The sequence below is a fragment of the Polyergus mexicanus genome, unplaced genomic scaffold (assembly GCF_030449975.1).
Source record: "Polyergus mexicanus isolate NDT 795.1 unplaced genomic scaffold, iyPolMexi1.0 SCAF_4, whole genome shotgun sequence".
Classification (NCBI taxonomy): Eukaryota; Metazoa; Arthropoda; class Insecta; order Hymenoptera; family Formicidae; genus Polyergus; species Polyergus mexicanus.
This window is the reverse complement of record NW_027223324.1, coordinates 10,139,798-10,164,611: the sequence shown is the minus strand read 5'-3', so window position 1 is coordinate 10,164,611 and position 24,814 is coordinate 10,139,798. Positions and strand designations below refer to the sequence as shown.

General features: G+C 38.4%; 3 protein-coding genes across 6 annotated transcripts in view; 2 read left to right on the top strand and 1 right to left on the bottom strand.

The window, feature by feature from the left end:
• The window catches only part of Crtc (CREB-regulated transcription coactivator), a 38,196-nt gene extending 17,195 nt beyond the window's left edge, over window positions 1-21,001 (bottom strand). For all 3 annotated transcript variants that reach the window (XM_070295098.1, XM_070295099.1, XM_070295100.1), the window contains exons 1-6: window positions 20,548-21,001; window positions 18,304-18,552; window positions 3,901-4,156; window positions 2,128-2,239; window positions 1,786-1,936; window positions 485-577 (exon numbers count right to left, since the gene is read on the bottom strand). In XM_070295098.1, coding sequence (XP_070151199.1) covers window positions 485-577; window positions 1,786-1,936; window positions 2,128-2,239; window positions 3,901-4,156; window positions 18,304-18,552; window positions 20,548-20,661 — 975 coding nt within the window. In that variant the 5' untranslated portion in view covers window positions 20,662-21,001. The remainder of the gene's footprint in view (window positions 1-484; window positions 578-1,785; window positions 1,937-2,127; window positions 2,240-3,900; window positions 4,157-18,303; window positions 18,553-20,547) is intronic.
• Obp1 (odorant binding protein 1) lies at window positions 14,297-16,058 on the top strand. Its single transcript, XM_070295118.1, has 6 exons — window positions 14,297-14,415; window positions 14,587-14,671; window positions 15,072-15,160; window positions 15,231-15,333; window positions 15,432-15,496; window positions 15,676-16,058. The coding sequence occupies exons 1-6, from the start codon at window positions 14,356-14,358 to the stop codon at window positions 15,691-15,693; spliced, it is 420 nt and encodes a 139-aa protein (XP_070151219.1). The 5' UTR covers window positions 14,297-14,355; the 3' UTR covers window positions 15,694-16,058.
• LOC138932866 (mucosa-associated lymphoid tissue lymphoma translocation protein 1) lies at window positions 20,418-24,762 on the top strand. Of its 2 annotated transcripts, none has more exons than XM_070295103.1 (12): window positions 20,418-21,477; window positions 21,783-22,017; window positions 22,097-22,260; window positions 22,340-22,526; window positions 22,583-22,850; window positions 22,914-23,006; window positions 23,179-23,404; window positions 23,474-23,657; window positions 23,787-24,001; window positions 24,075-24,173; window positions 24,270-24,541; window positions 24,615-24,762. In XM_070295103.1, the coding sequence occupies exons 2-12, from the start codon at window positions 21,881-21,883 to the stop codon at window positions 24,717-24,719; spliced, it is 1,950 nt and encodes a 649-aa protein (XP_070151204.1). In that variant the 5' UTR covers window positions 20,418-21,477; window positions 21,783-21,880; the 3' UTR covers window positions 24,720-24,762. The 2 variants fall into 2 exon arrangements, with proteins under 2 accessions (XP_070151204.1, XP_070151203.1); XM_070295102.1 differs by having other exon boundaries at window positions 20,418-21,538.
• Window positions 24,763-24,814: the final 52 nt, after the last annotated feature.

Sequence of the window (24,814 nt, the reverse complement as noted above, 5' to 3'; positions counted from 1 at the left end):
TGATTCCGTCACGAATTCAAGTTAATTGTCAAAGTCATACTTTGATTGTCGAGGATAATTTTTGTAATCTTATTTCTTTCGGAATCGAGTCTCTACTCATTCGCGAGATGTCGGAAATATTCCGATCGTTTCGGATATTAATCGCGTATTTATAATAAGTTAAATGACGAAAAACGGGATCACTCCGGATCGGAAACAATTCCGAATAGATAGATAATAGCTCCCCAAATTCGAATCATTTCGGATATCTCGCATATGTCGCAACACTACTATGGCAGTGGTTCTTAACCGAGGTCTACGAGTCCATCCATACGCGAGACGGATCTTTAAAAAAGATAATGCGATGAACTTTGGGCTCTTTGGAGAATTGAATAAATTCTAAAAAAAAGAGCCCTCGAATTCGCGTCGCTCGTAATTAAAAAGCCACTGCGCTATAACAATATAGGCACAATCTATAGTAATACGGGGCCGCGAGGATATTTACTTGGACGCTTGACGGATCCTGTGAAAAGGACAGCCTACCAGCTTGTGCCAAGCTGGTCGGCGACAGGTTTGTGGGACTGCTCGTTTGAGGACTCTGGAATATACCAGCGGTTCGACCATTTCAAAAAAAGATTCCCGCATATTTCCAAGTTTGGTAAAAGCTACTTGTCTACAAGCTTGTTTATACGAGATTGCGGTTCGATGTCTTTGTTTTGTATATATGCGCGATAGGATGGAAAAAATATATAAATGCATATATGAGAGAAACGCGATCGCCGCGAAAAAGAGAGAATCGCGAGGGAAAAGGCGATGCGAATGAACAATTACGATATCGACATCTGCCTTTTAAATTTTCTCTAATTGGATATCCTTTCGTCGGCGGTATGAATTGTAGTACGTTAAGTTAGTTAAACGATCTCGCTCCGTTCAATACAAAAGCAAATTACTTAATATCGACGATATCGCTGTTCTTTCTAAAAGTAAATGTTTTTCCGCGGAAATAAATAAATATATACAAGCATCTTGGAGAAAAATTTATCAGATTTTCCACAATCACAGATACAGATAATTTTACAGATTATTATATAATATGTGAAACACACACATATATATATAACAAATATAATGTCTTAGCGTTTAATTTTTGCTGAGATAGAATCTTAATTTATCCAAGAATTCGTAAACTCTGAATAAATCTGAGAAATTCTATACAAAAATGTCAACTTTTTATTCATCAAAATCTTTTAAGTCAAAAGATATTAAAAGCTCAAATTCTGATCTGCATTTCTAAAGTTTAACTAATCAAATATCGAGATATTGTATAAAGACCAGACGGATTAAATTATCTGTTAAATGTGCGCGCCAACGAGTAACGATGTTTATTTTTAGAATCTATTTGGCGATTGTATATTCGCGAGCAATAATCAAAATATTTTCATGTTTCTTACTTGACACGTGCAAAATCTCTTGGAGGGATATACATATATAAGTGCACGAGCGAGCCGATAATAGATGCGTATTAATAGTATTATTAACACTCGCGCAAACTATCTTACATTATAGTACGCTATCGTTTTGGATGTCGTTTGACAGATATTTTCTTCGAGAGAGTCAAAGATGGATAGTGAAAATAAAAAAAAAAAAGAAGAAGAAGAAGAAGAGGAAACATCACTGTAAAAGCGATGAAGACTCGCTTAGAAACGTGCAGCCTCGCGTAAAGTGCGTGTAAGATCGAGAGGAAAGGAAAAGAGAAAATGTTATTATATAGTGGATAGTATGCGATAATCGATGAGACTAACTTACGTTGCTGAATGGCGTACTACTCGAATGATCTTCCTGATCCAGAGGAGTATGAAGAGGTGACGGAAAGTGTACGTTGCTCAAATCGGGCAACGACCCCGTGTTATTGCCTATCGGTATTTGCTGTCCCGGTGGTTGCGAGCTCGGGTATATGCTGAAACGGAAAATTTCGCGAGGATTGCTACATTAACGCGAAATAAAAACGAATGCAAGTTTCATCGAATTTAATACCGCGACAAAAAAATATCGTAAAATCGATTTTTTATTCAATCGGAACATTTTTTACAAAATCTTTGCCGTTTGATAAAAGACGTAATTTTTTTTTATATTTTCAAGGACACGTACTTAATCCCAGGCACTCTAGGTATTTCGCACGAGGATCTTGGTCGTGGGACTTCGATGAAACCATGATGAGGATCTCTGTTGTCGCTTCCGCTCCCGGTCATAACGTGCTGATCTGTTAATTACAGATAATTACAGTTAATTACAGAACGCGATTTATAAATAATGTGTCGCTCACAGAAATATAGTGCATTTTTCATTCGTGCACGTTTTCTTCGTTTATATACGCTCGGAGCTCTATATTACTACGATACCGAATACAAAACGGTCATTTTGGTACAGCATCCTTCGTTACAGTTGTGCAGTATGCATGTGTTTCTCAAACTATAGCTATCCAATTTCTACGGAGCAACGTAATACTGCTTGCTAACGTTACTATCGTATAATATTTCACATGCCTCGTCTAGCGTAAAATTACTCTGTTGACTTTCATGATTTGTGTCAAGATAATTTTGATAGCTTTTACCAAAAAATGTAATATATTATCACTGCTCTAAAAATTTTGCGTGTCATGTTGGTAGCAAGAGAAAAACAGAATTTTATCCGTAAATAATTAAAATGATATATATATATATATAAATTATATCATATTACATATAATTATATTACATTATTATAATTATATCATATATATAAATATAACAAAGTAACATTAATTTTTGTCGATCTAAAGATTAAAATTTTGAAAGTTAATTCAAAATAATAATTTAATTTTATGAACTTCACATTTGTTGGGCATAAACTAGAGGCGCCTGTAATTAGTTTCAGGAATACAAGATGTAAATTAAACTGCAAGAATTTCGGATTTATAGTTTGAAGTTACAAAAGCGGATTACGCTGTGTGTGCACTTCAAAGGCAAGCTCGCAAAAGGCCTGACAGGTCTTTGCAAAATTCCGTAGATAGCTGCTTAAGAGAATGGAACGCGATATATAACGAGGTAATATGGTAATGACGGAATTTTCAAGCCGAGCCGTTCGCGCGTCAAAAAAGAAACTTCGCGAAAACAACGGTATTTTACATAAATGAGCAACTAAATGGCGCTAAAAACACTATATTATTTTCTTTATACGCAAATATTCGATCATGCTCGATTCGTTAAATGAGAGAGAAAACATGATATTTTCTTCGCGCGAAATAAATTATGCAAATATATATATGTATATATATATATATATATTATATATACGACGCATCATTTTACCGGGGTCTTGTCTAAGGCTATATAAATTATTAGCGATATAAACAACATTTGTGCGCGACGAGTTTCATATATTACTTTGATTAATCGCATTTCTCTTTACAGATAAATTACGAGCGATTGTAAGGAAAATTACGTTAAAAAAAAATGTGATGTGTATTTTTGACAGAATTTAGATAAGATACATCGGATGTTTCTTTACCGCGATATATCGGATTGTATGGATCGCGAGACGAAAGGAGCGAGCGTAAAGAGTTGTGTATGTGTATGATTTACAAAGGAAATATTCGAAGAAGATAGATATTATAGTTCCGAGACATTAATTTCCGCAGATAAGAGAGAATGCTTTGACGAAACGTTATATTATGTAAGATCCCGCCATTTCGACAGATATGCAACCGACGTAAACATACTTGACGGGGTTTTTCATAACTTTTCACGCAGCATCCGTCGTGAGAGGAGAGAGAAAACGCTTGTTTCTCTCTCTCTCTCTCTCTCTCTCTCTCTCTCTCTCTCTCTCTCTATCATAACAGGTTTTATCCTTTGCAAATAAATGCAAACCAACATGCGTCGCTACCTCGTCGATGAGGTATGGCAGAGGTTGATTGGCAAGCCTCGTTGGCACTTTGATGCAGAGCCGAGTCGGAGTTTGTTCTACGCCAGGTATCCGGCGGCGGTGGCGACAGGTAAGGCACGCCGCTGTACGGCGACGTATCGTGTCTTTTCTCCATGGGTCGGGATCGCATCGGTCCCACCCCCATGCTCCGGCTTCTGTTGTCGCTACGATACACCATGGAGTTGTGCTGCATCTCCTCCAGATTGCTGAGCGCCGTCTGCAAAGGTGCAGAATCACCTTGAAAATTTCGATCGACATTACGGCGACGCGATAGCGTGCAAAAAAGATGCGACACACGTGTATGTGTATGTGTACATGATAACGATGTAAAACCGTTTGTAAAAAATCGTGTTACGATGTAAAAAGATTTATAATTCATGCAGGTAGAAGACAGCAGATACGTATTGTACAATACATGCGTGTCATGCATTTTTATATAATTGATTTGCATAAGCCACGCTTATCATATGATACACACGTATCTCTCACGAAGGATTTTACTGCGTCAAAATAATTTCGGAGATTCGATCCGCGAGCTAAATAAAAATGAAGAAAGAAAAAAAAACTGCCTAAATATGAAACTACCAGAAGCCAAATTAATCCCTCTACTTTACTTGTTGTAAATTTTTTAATTTTAGTATCAGAATACACAATTAGTGCTCCGAGAAGCTCGTAAACATATATATCGAGGCTACAAAAATCAAGATTATTAACAATAATTAACTGAAGCCTTCTAAAAGCTATTTCGCCGAATATAAATTATAAAATCAACCGCCAACGAATTTTCGCCGGATTCACGAAACGGATTCGCGCGCCTTTACACGCGTGGGGGAGAAAGGGAGTCGAAGGGGAATAATTCATTTCTATCTTCGTGCCACGGTGGCAAAACCCATTTTCCGTACCCACTCCGGCGCCGTTCGACCGACGGGCGAGGAATTTTCTCGTTTCGCGAATCCCGCCTCATAAAGCATCTCTCGTCTGTCCGCTTTACGACCCCGTCGTCGCGCGCGTTGCCGTTTACGGGCGGCGATTAAAACGACGTAAAGAGATTTAATGCGGCTATTTCACGCCACCGTAGATTCCATAGGAATCCCGCTAAGTGTTGGGTGCCTCACACCTGAGAAAAATCATTACGCGATGGAGAAGAAATTCGCCGCGTCGTCGAATAAGCTTTATCACGATATTTCGCCTTTTCTACCATGTATGGCGGAAATTATATGCCGGAATAATCTACGGAATATATCGCCGTCTCACGCGCTTTCGTCACGGCTATTTCTTACCACGCATTTGATTATCAAAAGTTATAAGCAAACATAGTTGCCGACCGGTCTCTCTTTACGCCGCTTGCAATGACACGCGCGACAAGGAATACTCCCGAGATGCTATCTCGCGTTGCTTTGTATCCCGAAAAAAAAAGAAGGTAATCTGCAAATTGAACATGGCTAACTCGGATCACACGATGCCCGAGTTTCTTCTCTAAAAAAATTCCAGGTAAAAATTATCCGCGCTATACATATCATCCTTTGTAAAACTTAAATTGCTCTTTAATATTCTGCATTCTATGTTTAGCTTTGCGTCCTCTTATCTGGCTTTATAAGATTTATATATAATGCGAGAATAAGTAAAATTAATTGATATAATTTATATAACACAACAGCGTTCGAATCAATTTTAATTTCGCGAGACTTGCTCGAAAGCGTATTACTAAAAAAAAAGTGACTTTCAAAGCTCGCTATAAAAGAACGTAAGCGCCGGATTTTGGCGGAGATAAAATGATTCCTTTCTCTCTCTCTCTCTTTCTCTCGTGTGTGGGATTTTGAGCTTCCTGTCTGTGGCGCGGGACCGCGAATTTAATAAAGAAATCTCTGGCTGTTCCCCTGTTGGCCGCCATGTGTTGGCCGAAGATTGGCCGTCGCACAGCTATTACCTAATATCAGTTGAATTATGCGATAAACACGAAACGTCGTCTCTCCCACACGATTATGGGCGTTCATGAACGACAAACGCGCATGTCGTCCGCTCGTTAATCACACTATCAGTTTCGAAAGGCGTTTCGATTATCACGCCGGAAATGAATGGGCGAGTAAGATGTTAACGAGCTTTTTTACAAAATTTATTAAATCACGCAGATGCAATTTTATTATCGGATAAAAAGTTAAATCTTTCTTATTGCAGCATGTGTGTATGTGTGAGATCTTTTTCCATATTCGATCCATAGAATCTCTCTTCCGTTTTATGCGATTATATGTCTTTTATCGCGAAAAATTTTTAAAATTCTCGCTCGTCGATGCAATGTTTATATTGCAACGCAACAGTTTCCGCGTACTTGGAATCGCGTGAGTGACGTAACAGGCCAACTACACACGCGATAGATGATAACTCTCGCGATGGATTTTATCGAAGCGTATTTTGCAAGGAAGCCTAAAAACGCGACGATGCAAGTCTTAACGAGCGGATCGCCCTCTACTACGTTAGGATAATGTGCAGAATATCGTCGTCTGGCATAATAGTGACGACGCAAGAATAACCCTACCGCGACTTTTTTTACGTCGCTCATACGAGTAGTATACATACACACGCAAACACACACATACATATACACGGACGCGCCGTCTTATCCTGCACGATAGAGTAAGTAGATGTTAAGATATTCCGTCGCGTATCGCGTAGTACACGCTCGTACTCTCCCGGCTTTATATAAAGCCTTTGTTGGGATAAAACGCGTGCAGAAATATAAATAACGATGTTATAAGCAGTCAACAAAATGCTATTAACTCGGATGATTTACGACGACAATCACGACACAAGTTTCGATAGAGGGGAAAGAACTCGAAACGCTATTTTAACGAGATTAAAAAAAAAGAAAATATTCTGTTTAATTTTCATAAAAATAGACAGTCTTCTCTCTTTTTCTCGTCAAGTCTAACGAATAGAGATTATCGCTAATTTTCCTACATATGCGAAAAGCGAGAATGACCGTTTTTCGTAATTATGATCGACGGATTTCTTTTTTTTTTTTCTTTTAAGCGTGTGGGTCAGAGATACTCGAGAGGAGAAACTTCTCAGGAAAGAATCCGAAACTTTACTAATTACATCGGAAATCTGAAAGCGTTGTAGCGACTTCGCACACGAGGGTCGACGTCTCCCCCATTCACAACTTTCCCAATGTCAGGGCCGCGGGCGTCGCACGAGACGGCGCGACGCGGCGATGCGCGACCAAGCCGCGCGGCTCTTTCGTTGAAGAAACGAATCTTTAATTAACGTCCAACCCTAACACAAAACGTCCGCGTGTCCCCCTCGTCAATCCTTCACGTCTATCCGAGAGTTAGATTCGGTCGCCCTCGTGCGCGACAGATCGGTTCTGCGTACGTTAATTCGAGAGATAGAGAGAGGAGATACAAAAATAGTCTCAGACGCTTTGAATATCATATATTTTCCTGAAAATCTATTATCATCGGGTACGAATAAACCATTTGCGAAGGCCATTGTAAATCAAGGCCACGTCTATCGTTTAGAACAAGAGCTAACGGTGTTTCGCATATATCTCTTTCGCGTATGTTTCTCTCTTAATAAGTTTCAACGGATTAAAAAAAGCGTCAATGTGTTACAGTTGACGGCCCATCACGTGCCGGCAATCGGGATGGACGCACGCGATTCTTTCTCTCTCTCTCTCTTTCCCCTCGAGGGTTCTCCTCCTCACTTGCGAGGCTCATTGTCAGTGTTAGTCTCACGAGATTAATCTCACGACGGACACGTACAGAGAAGGGTACAAAGCCGCGATCAATGTTACGTTACATCGCATCGCCCCCTTCCCCCCTCCTACCTCTTCTGACTTTCCGCGTCTCGCCACGCAAAGAGGAATGTAATTATTCCGTTATACATATTCAAAAACGAGATTACGTGGTCTCGCTCCCCGAAGTATTGTAGATGGCAAACGTATGGCACCTTACTCATTCAAAGTGCAAATCACTACGTTGCATTTATACACGTATGCCGTTTATAGTGTGCCCTCCCTCTTTCTCTCCTCAAGAACAGAAAGTAACGAATTTAAATTCTAATTTTACGCCGGGATACGAGAGAACTGAAAAAGATTTCTTCTCACTTCTCCACCCATGGAATGATCATAAAAGCTAAAAAGTATTATATCTTTGGATTTTTTCTGTACCACCCCGGGGGAAAAAAAAAAAGAATTTGCTCATCTTATTCATATGTAAAGTCTGGCCTCGGACCTTTCACCTACGGTGAAACAAGTTTTCAACGCGAAATTCCTCGCAACTTTTTATTAATCATTTATAACCTTTATATTTTTCTTAATCATAGCGACTTTCTATTAGTTATTCGCATCCTCTCACAGCTGTATGCGATATATATTATCGTTCGTCAGCTGTCTTTCCTTTCGAGCAATATTATGCGACTATATAAGAAGAAATATATATTTGAAAATGTGTTGTCAATTTTTTAATCTTACTTATAAAATTTTTATACAGATGTGATTGTAAAATTTACTACTACTCTGATATACATGTAAGAGTATCTTTTATTTTAAATAATTGAAATAAAGAGAGTTCATTTTTTATATATTTTAGTTTCGCTAAAAGCATGTTTAATCGCTAACGCATCTTTAAGCGGAAAATTATATGCCTGTAAAAATTATATTCTTTTTTCACGGGCAATAATCTCTTTGTTAATTTTCTTTAAAATTAACAAAGAGTTTAAAAAACTATTTTCGAAGATTGCGCACGCGTCAATACGCGTGAGGTTCACGCGTGAATGATGAGAAAAAGCACAATGCGAGGTGGAAATCTCTAGATTCGCATGGCATAATTATTGTCACGGACAAAGGATCAATATTTTATTATAAAATATTACTTTTACGCACCGATATAACTTGAGTATCCGCATATATGTATTATTATAAAGCGGCAATATCTATACTTGGCGCTAAGAAATTTTGCAATGCAGTTCAGAAGACGCGGTAGCGTCTCGCTAAGTATATATATCTATCTATCGTTTTTATTTTTATTTTTTATTCTTACAACTTATCTGTAGCTTGAATGAACTTTAATTTGGTTTTAAGGTCGCGTGGCGTTATTAAATATTCATCCGGCTTATGTCCTTCGGCTCTCACAGATGATATTCAAGGACACCGCGGCCGATCGAACGCCGATGACACTTTCCAAGTTGTAATTATATCTTCGTTTGACCTCTTATGCAAGTCGACCGTCCGATGTCGGATCGCTAACGGTGCAGTGGGATGAGAAATTATGGGACGAGGCAGAATCCCTGGCGCGAAACGCACCGTGTAAGGATTTTCTCAACGAGAAAATCAAAGACCTTCGACATTATCGGCATTAATATTACATAATACAAGAGAGATGAGTAGATTTTAGTCGGATTTGCGTTGAGAAAATTCCCGCATCAAAATTATTCTCTTTTAAAAAAGTTACAAAATGCTACTCTTTTAAAATCTCCGACTGGGAGATTGTTCGTTTACATATTTGAGATCTAAAAAATAAAATTTTTATATAAATAAAATTCATTCTTTGGAATCTATAAACGATGAGAAAATTGAAAATAGCTGCAATATTTTCATTCGAGTTGAGATTAATTTTGAAAAATACTTTCTCGTCGAAAATGTAGAGGAAGTATCGCCTTCCAAAACGAGAAGAGAATCAAATCGTATAATCAAACTCTCTTACAATTTAACGATCTTAACGGCGAATAGATCTTAATTCCGGACGATTCCAAATATTTTTGTACAGCCTTGTAGAACGAGAACGTGCGGGACACACGGTGTATGAATGGGGCGAGGAACATTGTTGAAGATCGTCGTCGCTTATTCCTTTCTGCGATCTCGTGCTCTCTCGCACAGTTCCCTGCTCCAGCGACCTAGGTCTCTACCCTTTGCCTCTCGATGACAACTTTGCTCCACCCCCACGTACACACATACACACACACACACACATACGTCGTCGTCCTGACGGCCCGCCGCCGTCTGACGTCTCCCAACGGCGATGACCCACTTTGGCGAGGATACCTATCCGCCATTCAAGGCTGCTAGCCAGATAAGAATGAAACAGGAAATCCGCGTTGCATCTTCAATCGAATTCGTTCATTCGAATCTATACGCAAACGTGCGATACGCGTAGATAACCCGACCGTATTCTCTCTCTCCTCGCGACCTTTCGCGATTCATAAATCATCGCGAGGGTAAAGCGGCGGTAATAAATCTTATAGAGCGGGGTTTTAAACGGATTGTTTCATTAGTATATATTGTCACAAGGCGAAATCCCCGGGAATCTCGAGTACGCGAAACAAGCGTTATCCTGGAAAATCGATCGCCAGGGCCGCGATGAGAGCGGATCAAGGAACGAAGATCCTGTGTGTTCTCCAAAACAAACGCTCTCGCATACGGAGAGACGATATATCGATGCTCCTGCAAATTTTCGCGATATATACAGCGGAATCTCTCTCGATCCTATATATATATATATATATAACGATGAATTCAGCGTCAATAATTGTAACTGCAGCGGCAACCGCGGTCGACAATCGACACGCTGAGAACAAATGAAACTGGTGAACTGCGAGTTACCTGCACGAGTATAAGCGATCAATATTCCGTATGCGAGTACACACACATACATACTCGTCGCGAAGCACGTGTACGCGGCAATGTTTGTTTTCTGCTATATCGCCGGAGCTTGCACGGTTGCTCGCATCGTTGGAGGGATGCTATCCTTTCATGCAAACTTTCCTCTAGACATTTTAAAGGGCGTAGAAAATACATCCTGTCGGAGATTTCTATTTGCGCTTCTTCTTTCGTTTGAAAAGATATTAAGTCTTTAGATATATTAATAATTCATGAAATTTAAACTTTTTATTATAATATAATAAAGTAATAATTTAAAGAGATCTTTTTTCGTTCTTCATATATTAATAAGCCTATCCAAATAAAACATAGACTGAGACTTTTATGGAACAAGGAGTGCCAGTTTACGTTTCGGTGAAACGTACATTATATTTCCAGCTAGCTATCGTATTTCGCCATCTTAAAAAATTACGACGGTTTTATTATATTATACTACTATTACATATAGATGATATGCTCGAAACGCGGATGTTAGACGTAGCTAAAAAATGAAACGTGACAAATGAGATATCGTTGTATCATTGATCATATTATTTGAGACTGCTGACTCTATATTTATCTCGACAATGAAGGCTCGTACGCGCATCGTCTACGGAGTATGCCATTCAATTAGATCGCGCCGAGGCCAGGCTTGTCGCACGAGACGCCGTCTGTCGCCGCCGTCGTCGGTATGAACGGCGGATAGGTGCGCCGCGACACGTGCGCAGGAGCAGAAATCCGCCGGAAATTCGATCGATTCGGCGCGAGAAAGTTGGACGACGGCGGGAAGACGCGCCGCGGATGCAATCGCGAGCGACGACGGAAATCGCGTCGTCGAATGATCGAACGGCGACGAGGAGGGCGAAGAGGCAGAGAGAGAGAGAGAGAGAGAGAGAGAAGTCTTTGGACCCCAATCGTATACGCGGAGGAGTAGGCCCGGATACGAAACGAAACGTGTCTCTTTGCGCGATCGAAACTTGGCCTTGGCTGCCTTCGGTAGCAATGCACCCGCCCCCGCTAATCGCGACTGATTCTTTAAGATGCATAATGCATGTGTACTCGGATTTTCGGGGATACGTAGCTAACTCTGTTTAGGATCGACACTAGTGAATGCGAGACCTTTCTCACAGATTTAGAGATAGTCACGAGACGAAATTTCGCTTCTATTTTAATCATTTTCTCACATTCGCGCATTCTAGAGAACTTCGAGATGGGTTTAATTTATATAGGAATTAAGCTATTTTGTATCTTAAATAGGCAATGAAAATTAAAAGTTAAATAATTCTAAAAAAAAAAGGGTGATTTATTTAAAATATCTGGATAAAGAGAGAGATGGGAGATTAAAAATTGAGACGGAAAGTAGAGCAAAAATTTCGATTCGGATAATCGGAAGCATACGCTGGGGGAGAAATTTGTCGCTTCAACTGGCAACGGAAATTCAACGCGATGCGCGGGGGTATAAAGCGATATTATGTATAGGAGACTCGCGCTACCCTCGAACCGCGCGCTGTATCAAGGTCAGAGTATATTAATAAGCACGACAGAGCTCTCTTCGTAGCATCGCGATGCTCGGAGACTAAACAATGATTTCTTATTGTCCTTTATGATCGATCAGCTTCACGCGAAGCTATAAGACAGCTTTGAAAGTGGTATCACTTATTCAGGAAACACACACAAGGTCTGTCGGTATACGAGGAAATGTCACTTTACATTATTCCCACTTACATACAATTTTGCAATACATTGTCCGAGTTTCAGGTGAAACGCTAAAGAAGATCGACCGGTCGAAATTTTAAGCACACTTACGCGAACCTCGCATTATATTTCGTCTCATCCGTGAAGAAGATAACTTGATTATCTTAGTAATCACTAAACTACCTACCTAAATTATCTTAGTATATTGTTTTAAATCGTAATTTTCGTAATTGAAATTGTATTTCTTAATTGACAACACGTTCTCTAATCCTTAAGCGCGTTTATTTAATTCTACCACGAGATGCGCGACGCAACAAATTAATCAGATTTACGAGTACAACGAGTAATCCGTTTGAATGATATATATCGAATCGCATTGACATTATCGATCAAATTATTGTTGCACCGCGTAATCTAATTAATTTTCACTGATTGGTGGAGAACAGCGCGCAACGAGAAAATAAGGAGGGATCAATCAGACGAGTTCACCGATTCGATTTAATTCGCGCTTGAATTGGATAGCAAACGCTGTTTTTTGTCCTCGCATCGCGAGAACTTACGCGCGAAACGTCAATAATAATAATAACGATAACGATGTTAATGATAGTGATAACGATCTCGATATTACGTTTCGTTATACAGTATAATTGGTTCATTATGAATTGATACGAAACTATGCTACAAATAAATTGAATGCGCGAGTTCGCTTATTGTTAATTACCTTTGATAGCAGTTACATATCGTAATCTCCGCAAGTAAACAATTATATCCACGTTAGTAAATTACATGAATCGTATAATGCGAGGCCTAGCCTACAATTCCAAATCATTAGAGTAATAATAAGATCGGAAGTATCTAATTGACGTATCACAAATACAAGCACGAGATTGCTACAAGATTTATTCACGTTTTTCTCTTTTTTATCTCGAATTTCAAATGACAAAGTTAGTCAATTTTCAGTTATTATCATACCTGCTAATTTCCCCGATATACCATGACATTGTCGATTGATGCTTACAATTTACTCGTAATTTGATAATCAATGCGTTGTATATTTACTGGTTACGACGGCACTGTCCTCCGCGAATATCTTCCGCATTATCAACGGATGTGCGTTATTTAGTAAATTATCTTTTATATATTCCATAATATTGAACGTGACATATATTGAAATATAATTTATACATTTTTTATTCGAATATTATAATTTCATTCGGCGAAAAAAAACCGAATATATTAAATAAAAAAATTACGAAACGCGCTTGAAACTGTAGAATATGCAAAAGTATCTATGGCAATATAAATATATCGAAATCGAAAAACACCATAGGGTCGTGCGTTGAATCAAATAAGCGTCAGTTTCCGGCCTAAAGGTCTCAATGGAGTGCCGTTAATTACGGGTATTAAGAACTTCCCGTTATTTAGCAGAAAAGAAACATCATCGCGTAATTTTGTAATTAGCGTATAAAAATTTAAAAATTTAATAAAATTAAATAAAAAACAACAATATACAATATTTCTATCAAGATGGAAATTGTTTTGATTTTAATTACAATTTTTTTTTTTTTTTCTAAAAAGAAAACTACAATACGTCATACTGTTTGATTCATTGAATGACTTTTTATATGTATATTAACAGTAAAAAAAATATTTTATTAAAATAATCGCGTCAAGCTTGACGCTATCGCGCGAAAAACAGGAAGTGGAGAGCAAAATTTTCTCGCTATATAATTTTCTTTTTCGATTTCAGTTTGATGCGCGGGCAATAGAAAACGAAAAGTTCCGAGCCGAGTATGTGCGTCTAAATCTAGTATACATTATCGATACGCAGGATACGTCGAAGGTCGCAAATATACGTAATCCCGCGCTGCGCGCTTCCGTCAAGAGTCGGAAAATTAGCCGGGGTTTAGGCCGGCGACTTTGAACGGCGGAGAGCCTCAATTAGTAAGCGAAGGATATAGCATTAACCCTCTGTTAAGCACGCCCACATCCCGTTGTCGCGGCGTTATAAAAAGCTCGCGTAACCGACGCGGATGGTACATTCTGTGGTGGAAAAGTGACATATCTCGAGACGAGCAACGCGCGAAACGATGCACGTGTCGGTGATCCTTGGCGTGGTGTTGCTACAGGCGATTTACGTGTTCGCCGGGGTAAGCGGCTTACTTTCGATTTTCGATATACCGCGGAACAGATAACCCCGTCGTCCCCGATAGGGATAACGCGATGATAATCGCGCATAGTGATCCGTTATACTATCGCACGCGCGCGCGTTATTTATTGAATGGTGCTAAAGTCCGATAATAAATTCTGATTCTGCCTAGCCACCTGACTGGATCCCCCCGGAAATGTTGGAGATGGTTCAATCCGACAAGGAACGATGCATGGCCGAGCACGGAACGTCTCAAGGTGAGTCTCGCGTCTAAATAGCGTAATCAACATTCGGCCGATAATCCCGTGCTACAGATACGCTGGCACTTTGCAAGTTCGTTCTTGGAAAATAACATTTTATTACGAGAGGAAAGATTATTTCTAAAATTATCTTCGTATACGGAGAAAATTTTACAGTACGAATTACAATGGAAAAAAAAAATACATTTGCTATTGGATTATTTATTCTAAAGCTGAAATATAACGACATTAGAATATTTATTATTATAAAAATTATAAATTTAACAATTACGCATTCGTTTGCGCATCGACATATTTTATTGCGAATTCCACGACTGCAAAATTTATATTGTAATTTTTACTATACTTTCTCGGTATAATGCGGGTTTATAATGGACATTTCAATTTCACGAGGCAGCGCTTATCGACGAGGTTAACGACGGAAAACTTACGGACGATCGGAGTATAACGTGCTATATGCATTGCCTTCTCGACGCATTCAGTTTGGTAATTTCTTTACGCATTACTTCGTTTATTATCGTATATACGACGAACACTCATCGAAACTTCGACACAGGTCGATGAGGAGGGTGACTTGGAAGTCGAAATGCTGATCAGCGTCATCCCTGAGAACTTTCAAGAAATAGGTAACCAGATTTTGAACAAATGTGCCAAGCAAGGTGAGTCGCGCTTCGAAATGCCTTTTATCGACGATAATAATTATTTTATTATTGTTTCGCGAATCCATCTCTTTCCCTTCTGATTTTTCATATTTTAGACGGCGGGGATCCATGCGAAAAGATATTCAATATAGCAAAATGTGTCCAAGCAACAGTACCAGAGGTAAATATATATGTGTGTGTGTATGCGCGCGCGTGTGTATATTGAACGATGTTTTTAGTGAATAATTTAACAAAATTAATTTCGCTCTCTAATCATGTTGCGCGGTTAAATCAATATCGTGGAATATTACTCGTATGTTTCTCTTCTTCTAATTAATACGTCTAAATGTATCATTGCAGCTGTGGTTTATGGTTTAATTCGACGCAAAGGAGAAATTTTACTTCACAATCGTGTGCGACGCGGACGACATTATGATAGAAAACAACTCGCTCGTGAAGAAAAACGAGGGATAAAGAAGTAGCATAGGGATCTGAATTATGTAAATTAAAAAATAATAATAATTTGTATAACAATAATAGTAAGTAATCCCGACGAACACATGCGGCCTAACATGAATAAAACTGAGATGGAAAATGTTGTGAAATATTGGATAAATTATAAATATGCATTGAAACAAATCCGAGCACAATAACGAATCGAAGGGAGGGTCGTGAGATAACATCGATGCATAATAACGAGATATTTATGTGCGCATGTTTAATTAAATAATTTTTTATGATTTTATACGCCTCTGATTCCAGTACCATTTAACTTTCTCACAACTCGCTCAGGGAACTCTGTATATAGAGGGTGAGATGGGGTATATGCAATTAATTAAACAAGATTCGCGTTGTAAAGAACAAATAACAGCTGCGGGAGAAGAAATTTATTAAGAAAATGCTAATGTGAGAAACACCGGATATAAGATTTATTAAAATTAATTGGTAAGACCTCGACTAAAAAATTGAAAGGTTTAGCGTGTGTGTGTGTGTATGTGTGTGTGAAAGAGAAAGGAATAAGAGGTAAGTTTATAGTTTGTAAAAGTCCGTTTATAGAAACGACTTGGTACTTAAAGTTTACCTTAGACTTAACATTGAATCCGTCAATTACGCACGAGATAAAATATTAGCCCCAGTTTACCCGATAGTGATTTCGGCAATTTTATTTATAATACGCATAACAATCTATATGCTTTCGCGGTTATAAAATAATTACTTGTTTACGCGCGTAGCAGTAGACATAATTACAGTCCTTAAACGACAAATCGCAGGTACTTTCCTATACGCTTTGTTATTTCATGGCATTGTGATCAGCATAATATGCGGAAAAGATATTGCATAATATCTTTATTGGCTCTCTCTCTATCTAAGATGACATTGCATAATTTTCTCAGTCCATCCGGACACGAGAGAACTTTATTCGAAAAATTTAATTATTATTTTCAACGATACATAAAGATTTTGCTACTTCGAAATAATATCAGAATCAAATAGAATTATTTAAACTTCCTCACACACATGGACGCATAACGCGCGTAATTTTTATAAAATATAGAGAGTAATTTTTTTTTATAATATAATTTTTAATTAGTTTGCTAATAAATTCATTAAAAGTTATCAGGAGTTGTTTGAAACTTGATCGTTAATTTGCATTCGTTAAAACTTTTCGAAACTCTTGATGTGAGATCGTCGCGATTTCGTGACTTTATCTACGTCACTAAATCCCTCGGGAAGACATTCGAGTTAATTATTAATAACAGGGCTTGGTCATACTTTCATAAAGATATTTTTCACATTCGAGACGTTCCGTATTATCTTAATAAAAAATAACTTTTCGCTGGTAATTAAATGTGCAACTACGACGTAGACAAAGATTACAGAGTTCGATGGATATGTATGTGTGTGATCTCAATCTTTATTAATTCTTTTTAACATAACACGAAAATAATGTTTACATTGGAAATGTATATCATCATTCATATCGCTTTATGACATATATCATATATATTTTTTTTATTCTTTTTTGTCCATTATTTTGATTATTAATGCGCGTCTTAATTTAATTATCCCTTAAAATAAAATATAGCTATATGATGTCTAGTGTGATCGGATATCCTTAATTCGTGCTATTACGTACGTGCCATGCAATTGCAATTTACTGTGGAAAGACATTGCCAAAAAAAAGAAAAGGAAATTAAAAAGAAGATTGCTATAAAAAGGAAATTGTCACGATCGGCACAAGTCTCGATCCAGAGTTCCTACTCGCAAAATACAAAGTGGATTTCGCAATCATATTGGAACCTGGCGCGAGACAAAGCGTGTAAAATGCCCGCGATACGGGATAATCCTTAAAAGCACGGAGAAAAGTCTTTCGCGTATCTCGTACCATCGTAAAAGAAGCTTTCGCTTTGGAAAAGCTTCGAAATGACGCAACAGAAAATTGTTTCATCGCGAAATGAAAAGTTATTACTTTGAGAAATAATATATACTATCGGCAAATTTTGCGCAGAATACCGTACATCAATTTTATTTTTCGAGGGAAAATTTTTCTAGAGCTAATAAAAAAATATTGTGTTCGCGATTGAAATAAATTGAATCCGGAATAAATTGAGATTGACAACTTTTTCGTCGCGCTTCTATATACACATATCAATTTAAAACTTTCGCAACTTGATTTGACATTTATGTCGCTCCAAGAATCATAAAGCTTCGGCAGAAAATTAGGAGAGAGAGAGAGAGAGAGAGAGAGAGAGAGAGAGAGAGAGAAAGTTTCGCTCGCGTATTTCTTCAATTATCTAAGAATCGAATAAATCTATAAGACGGATATGATTCTGAAGAGGATCGGCGAGAACGCGATTGGGAAGAATTTTTCTCCGTGAAACGAGAAGGTGGGGTAACAAAACGAAACGTTCGGGAGATAATAAGCCTAACAACAACAACGGGTACAACAAGGGTAGCTTGGTTCGAGAGGATCTAAGCGGTACAGACCTTAAGGTCGATCGAATGGATCGCGCCGGTGTGCGGCGAGGAGTGCTCTTTCGCATCGTTGACGCAATTGATATTGTTGTTAACGTTCGGCAGCGAGCCACCCGCCCTGAACTGATTTCCCAGGTTAATATGTAGATGCTTGCCGCTCGACTGCGGTGGACTGGCGCCGGCACTCTTCACGGACAGCGGGGTCTCCGGTACGCCGGATCCCGTGGGACTAGCACCCACCGAGCTGCTCGCCGAGGCCACCTGTGCAGGTCCGTCATTCACAACTATTGACAAGCGTCGCAGCAAGCGCGATGGTCTCGATGGTAAACGAGCCCCTTAATATTTACGGATCCTCGTTCGCGACGAGTGAATCGCGATTCCTCTCTTTCTACGAATGCGATCTCGCGGAATGCGGTGAATCCGAAAGGTCAAGGATCTTTCGCGCGACGTATCGCGATTAATTTTCGAAAAATTGATCTTGTCAACATCTCGCAACACACGGCCAAAATTTCGACATTAGATAGATAATATTTATTACGTCGCGATTAAAGCTTCGCGCGTACAAAAATGCGATTCGCGGTTTCGTTCAGGTTTTCCTGATCAAGTTTTCGCGGCGTAGTATCGGCCTTTCTATGGGCCACGCTCCGATAAACAGGTTCTTATCTACGTAACGAATTCCATTCTCCGATTGCCGATTCGAACGGTATTCTAATCGGCGTTCTACGAGAGAATAAATTCGGACGAAACGCGCGCGCGCAAACTTTGCCGTAAACAGAAATTGCGAAATCTGCGACGGAATTCTTTTTATCGTACGTCCCATACGCCGTACATAAATTCATGGACGAGATACGGACAGTGTGATGCTAATTTAAATGACAATTAAAAATAATATAACAATTAAAAATCCATTTCCAGATTTCAACACATTTTCATTCTAAATTCTAATTGAATTTAGACATCCACGTATATGTATGTATACGGCTCCAAATATTGGAAAATTTCTACATGTAAAAGACGGAAATCCAATTTCGTTTCGTTCAAACAGATTTTTCCTCAACAACACTCAGAGATCTCGTATCAAATAATCCCGCGCGACGTTTTTATCTTTTTGCCGCGATTGGAGAACGTTCCCCGGTGCCCCATTTTAACCGCGCGTTCGGAGGTGCACTCGAGGACGCTAAATGCATCGACCCAACCTCGCCGACGCTCCCATTGAAAATACTTCGAGGGCCGCCGGCGCTAGCGAGAGAAAGAGGGAGGGAGAAAGAGAGAGAGAGAGAGAGAAGGAGAACGGAATGTTTACACGCGCATCGCGACGTATCGAACGCACTTTAATCGAACGTCATATTGTTCTAAAAATGTTTTGTTTCTATTATTTCTTTTTTTTTTTTTCATCGAATCCAAGAAAGATACCCTTGGATATCGCGTTTCAACGGAAGAAAAATGTAGAAAGAAAAAAGAAGACGGAATTATATCGAAATAAGATAACGAGAAAAATAAATTCGGACACGACTCTCTCTCTCTCTCTCTCTCTCTCGCGTTAGCCGAGTAGAATGTAGCACGAACGATCGATTGTTCGCGCATGTTAAAGCGTATGAATTTCAAGTGGCACATTGATTAGCGCGCGGGATATCAGGCAAGATTGATTGATCGCATTTAATCGCGCACCGCGATAGCTCGCGGGCACACTCCGCGGATGCACCCGCAGGTGCGCGTCGGATCGTCGCGTGCGTCTCGCTCGCGAGAAGCGCGTCGCGCGACCAAAGTTTATGCAACGTACATATATATATATATATATACATACATATATCGGAGCGCATATATATGCATCGCGAGCGATGCACACGCATGCCGATACGCGGCCGCGCGCGCGATGCACTTGCAGCAGCAGCAGCAGCAGCAGTCGCATATACATAACACGCACACACATACATGCACGCATACATAGCAGAAACACGCGTACGGCTCCCTCGCTCAACCCGGCTCACGCACACGCACCGCTCGCGTATACGCACGGAAAGAGAAACGCGACAATGCGCGGTAAACGAAAAAAAGAGATAGAACGGATACGCGGCGTACGGCGTAGAGATAGGAGTTGGAGAGGGGCCGCGGGAGGAAAGGGGAGGGGAGGGGAAACACACTCGTTGTTTACGTTCTAACATCTGAGCCGAGGGAGGTGCACGGACGGGTCACGGTGCCGCGACACGGCATCGACCCTTTCGGCGCGCGCCAAAAGACCTACTGGTATTTCCTTACTCTGCTCGTGACGTCCGAAACCTCCTTCATGATCGCCTCGAACGCCGCCGAGTCTTGCGCCTCTTTCTGGTTCAGCAGCGCGATCTTTTCACTGAATTTCCGTGGGTTCGCCATGATGGCTCGCGGCACTAGTTTTTCGCGGACACTCGCGGAACCCGGAGCACCCACCACCACCGCCACCAACCACCGCCACCGCCGCCAACCACCACTACCACCACCGCGCACAACCACCACTATCGTTACCCGCTAAGCAACAGCACCGACCACCACCCTCGTCGGGGCGCTCCGTCCCCCCCCCTTGCAATTTTTCCCGTTTTTCTTTTCCACTCGTTCGTCGTATCGCGACGCGCACCACCGTTCGCGGAATCTCGCACGGACGACGATCGCGCTTCGTAACACGCGTAAACCGTTACGTGTGCCTTCTCGATAGCACTGGCGAACACTGATACGCGAGATCATGCGGCGCAGCGCGCCACGCGCATCGCGCAGGCGCGGGCGATTTCGCGGGCCGATTGGTCGCGATCGTAACTCCACCGTGCGACCGCGTTTGCAACGGAGAGTCCTAGGAAATTTTCGCTACGTTCAATTTCCTAGTCGCCGATGTACCGCGATTGCGGGTTTAGGGAGAATTAGTAATCTTTTAAAATTAACCAATCGAATATTTGATATGAAGCGGGGGGAGCATACACTTTTGCATAAGCGCATAATCGTAAGCATAAGGAAATTGATTGGTCCATTTCCTTATGCGTAACGAAATTGACCAATCAAATTTCTTATGCTTATTATTACGCGCTTATGCAAAAGTGTGTGCTCCCCGCTTTAACGACCGCGCGCTCGCGAGCATCATCTGTCTTTGTTTAACTTTCGGTGAACAACAAGGATGAAATGATACCGTGAGCGTGCGATCGTTAAGTGGAACGCGCCCCATGTGTAAGATGCCAGTGCTTTTTTTTTACATATTGCACTTGCACATATGCCCTTAAACAAATATGTAAATATATACATAAAAAGATGAAATATATATCTCCAAATATGTGTGTCGTGTTTTGTAAACTTTCATGAAATATTTTTATACTTGTATATTTTATCTAAATTTTGTGTGTATATATAAAAAAAGGAATTAAAATAAATACAGTCCAAAATATGTAATATACATATGTCCAATTTTAATTTTCCTCCTATTATCAAGAATAATGTGTATTGCGCAACAAGCAGTATATTCTTTCATTTGACAGCTCCAGGAAAATCGCGACGTCAATAAAATTACAATTAAATTCTTTTATTTGTACGAAAACAAGAAACGAACTACATCGTACAATTACATTAAGAAAGAATGGCGAAAATCGATGAAGATATATCTTTGGAACATATTCCACCAGCAATATACAACGAATTAATCAATGAATTAAATAAAAATTCAAATTGGCAAGTGCTGGCAGTTTGCGTAGGCGAACAACTCGGATATCAATGGTAAAGAGAAAACATTTGGATAACGATTCTAAATTGACTGTTTACTCTTCATATTCTTTTACACATTTGTTGTGTACAGGAATTCATGGCTACAATCCTTAGAACACAATATGAATATGACGAAAACACCAGCGGACAATCTATTGTTTGAACTAAATATAAAAATGTGTACAGTTGGTATATTGTGTACATTACTTAGAGATTGTGAACTTGGTAGCGTTTTGTCAGTTTTACATCATCCAGGTAATTGTAATATATATTCCTCGATCATTTCAAAATTCAAAATTTTTTATTTGTAATATAATTTTTAATATATTATTAGAGCCATCAATAATTATCAAACATCCGTCTGATGGTATGGAATGCGATTCCTTAGACATATCATTTGGTCAACATCTTTGTCTTTCTTGCAAAGCTACCGGTATACCACCTCCAAGTTATCAATGGTATCATAATAATATGGAGTTGCAGGAACAGCAGAGTCATGAACTTGATATCATTATAAATAGGTAAAAATAAAAATGTGATACTAGATTAATCGATTCTTACATATAATTATTTATAGTTGCAATCAAGCTGGAGAATATAATTGTAAAATCTCACAAGTAACTAAAGAGGGAAAGACAATAAATTCTGTACTTTTAACAAAATCAGTCTTTGTAAATGTATCTCGTATGCCTGTAGTAATACAGCAGCAACCACCCACTTTCTTAGAGATTAAAGAAGGTGAGGATTTTACAATTAAATGTATAGCGCATGGTCATCCCAAACCATGTTATCAATGGTTCAGAGATAATACAAAGTTAGAAAAAGAAACATCAAATGTATTATATGTAAGTATATATAATATTAATGCTAGAAAGTTATATCTTTCATAACAAAGAATACTATTCCAGATAAAACAATTTAATTCCAAATATGAAGGAAAATATTACTGCTATATAAGTAATGGTGTGAATGAAGTGATTACTCAAAGAAGTCATATAATGGTAAAGATTATAATTATTCATTATTCTATGTTATAAGAAACCTATATAAATATTAAATTATTATTTTTTTCTTGTCAAAACTTGCTATTAATACAAAAAAAACTATATACCTACATAAAATTATAGAAAATTGAAAAATATTTAAAAATTGCTAATATATGTATATTCATAGATGGATCTTCCTCGTGAAAAAGCAGTTGCAAAAATAGCTTTAATCATTGCAAATGATGATTATGAAAATCACAAATGTTTAGAGACACCTAAAAATGATGCTGCAAAAATTGGTAATCTATTGAAAGAGATAGGTTTTAAAGTAATCTGCCTTGTAAATCTATCATTTGAACAAATGAGGAATGCTATGAAAATATTTAGTCAAGTTTTAACAGAAGGAGTCTATGGTAAGTTGTTACAGATATGTTGTACCAAAATATATATAATATACTTATTAAAATTTGATACCAATATAGGATTGTTTTACTATGCTGGGCATGGCTTTAAAATGCAGGAAAATTACATGCTTGCTGTTGATGCACCAGCATCTTATTTGAGAAAAGATGCAATTTGTGAGAGTGAATTGTTAGCTATGTTATTGCAAAATGATCCTGCTCTTTTAGTAGCAATATTGGACATGTGTCAAACTGTACCACCAAAGTAAGAATTTCTGGTTACATCTATATATCTGTGTGTGCATGTGTTAAAAATTTAATGACAAAGCAAATTGATAGTTAAGTACAATTAGGTATTTAAAAATGTATTAAGTAAAAAATTATTGTTTTTTAGAGAATGTAATCCCGATATCCATAATGAAATACCAAAAGTTGAAGAATACAAGAGTAGGAAAAATCTTCGAAATTTAGTCCAAGCATATTCCACATCTAGTCATCGTCCTAGTTATGAAAGAACAAATAGCAAATATGGATTATACGCAATGCATTTAAGCAAATATATCAGTAAAAATATCCCAATCACAAAAGTATTTGAAGAAGTAGGAAAATGTAAGACACAAACAATTTGCATGTATAGTCCCCATATTTCCCAATAATAATTTTTCTTAATTTGTATTTGCAGCAATAGATAAACAGTTAAAAGGAACAGAGCGTAATCAAATTCCAATGTTTGCATTAACTATTACTAAACCTTTCCGTCTTACTGATGCAATATACAAAAGTAATTATACAGATGAAATTTGAAGCATTCTCAAAAAAACTTAATTTGAATATTTTTAATTTATTGTACATTGTATGGTGCAATATTTTATTGTAGGAGATCCATCATCTACGCTGAATAATTTCAATAACTTAATAGCCTTTTCAAATAAATCTTTTGAAATAAGTTTTAAGCGAACTGGTATTGTTGCTAAGGGTACAATCTCGTTATTTATGGAGCCTTATTTAAACGTAATCAAGATTTCAGTATGTAACTTGGAAGATGTAGAAGTAAATTTTTTTAACTTTGTACCTATAAAGCAGAATAACTTGTTTCAAGCTACGGGTTTCAAACAAGAATGTTGGATACATAATCCACAAATATGTCAGGTATAGCGTACATATTTATATGAGGCAGATATGTTAACGTTAATATTGTAAAATGTTTTTTAACTTTTTACAGGGGCCTTTGGTTGTATCTATCTCAAAAAATAAAACTCCTATTGATGCAACATTGTTGCACATTGAAAATCATATTCCACTGATATTGAAAAGCATCAATAACTAATATATATAAATATATATATAATTATCGAAAGCATATACACACACATGGTATATGTGTAAATATTAAAATTTAATTGAATATATAAAATATAATTT

Bases quoted from the DNA above. Each gene is read 5' to 3' on its own strand.
- LOC138932866 (XM_070295103.1), top strand. From the start codon at position 21,881: ATGGCGAAAATCGATGAAGATATATCTTTGGAACATATTCCACCAGCA. The intron at 22,018-22,096 runs GTAAAGAGAAAA...TGTTGTGTACAG, and splicing joins GAACAACTCGGATATCAATG to GAATTCATGGCTACAATCCT. The intron at 22,527-22,582 runs GTAAAAATAAAA...AATTATTTATAG, and splicing joins CTTGATATCATTATAAATAG to TTGCAATCAAGCTGGAGAAT.
- Obp1 (XM_070295118.1), top strand. From the start codon at position 14,356: ATGCACGTGTCGGTGATCCTTGGCGTGGTGTTGCTACAGGCGATTTAC. The intron at 14,416-14,586 runs GTAAGCGGCTTA...GATTCTGCCTAG, and splicing joins CGATTTACGTGTTCGCCGGG to CCACCTGACTGGATCCCCCC. The intron at 14,672-15,071 runs GTGAGTCTCGCG...TTCACGAGGCAG, and splicing joins CGAGCACGGAACGTCTCAAG to CGCTTATCGACGAGGTTAAC.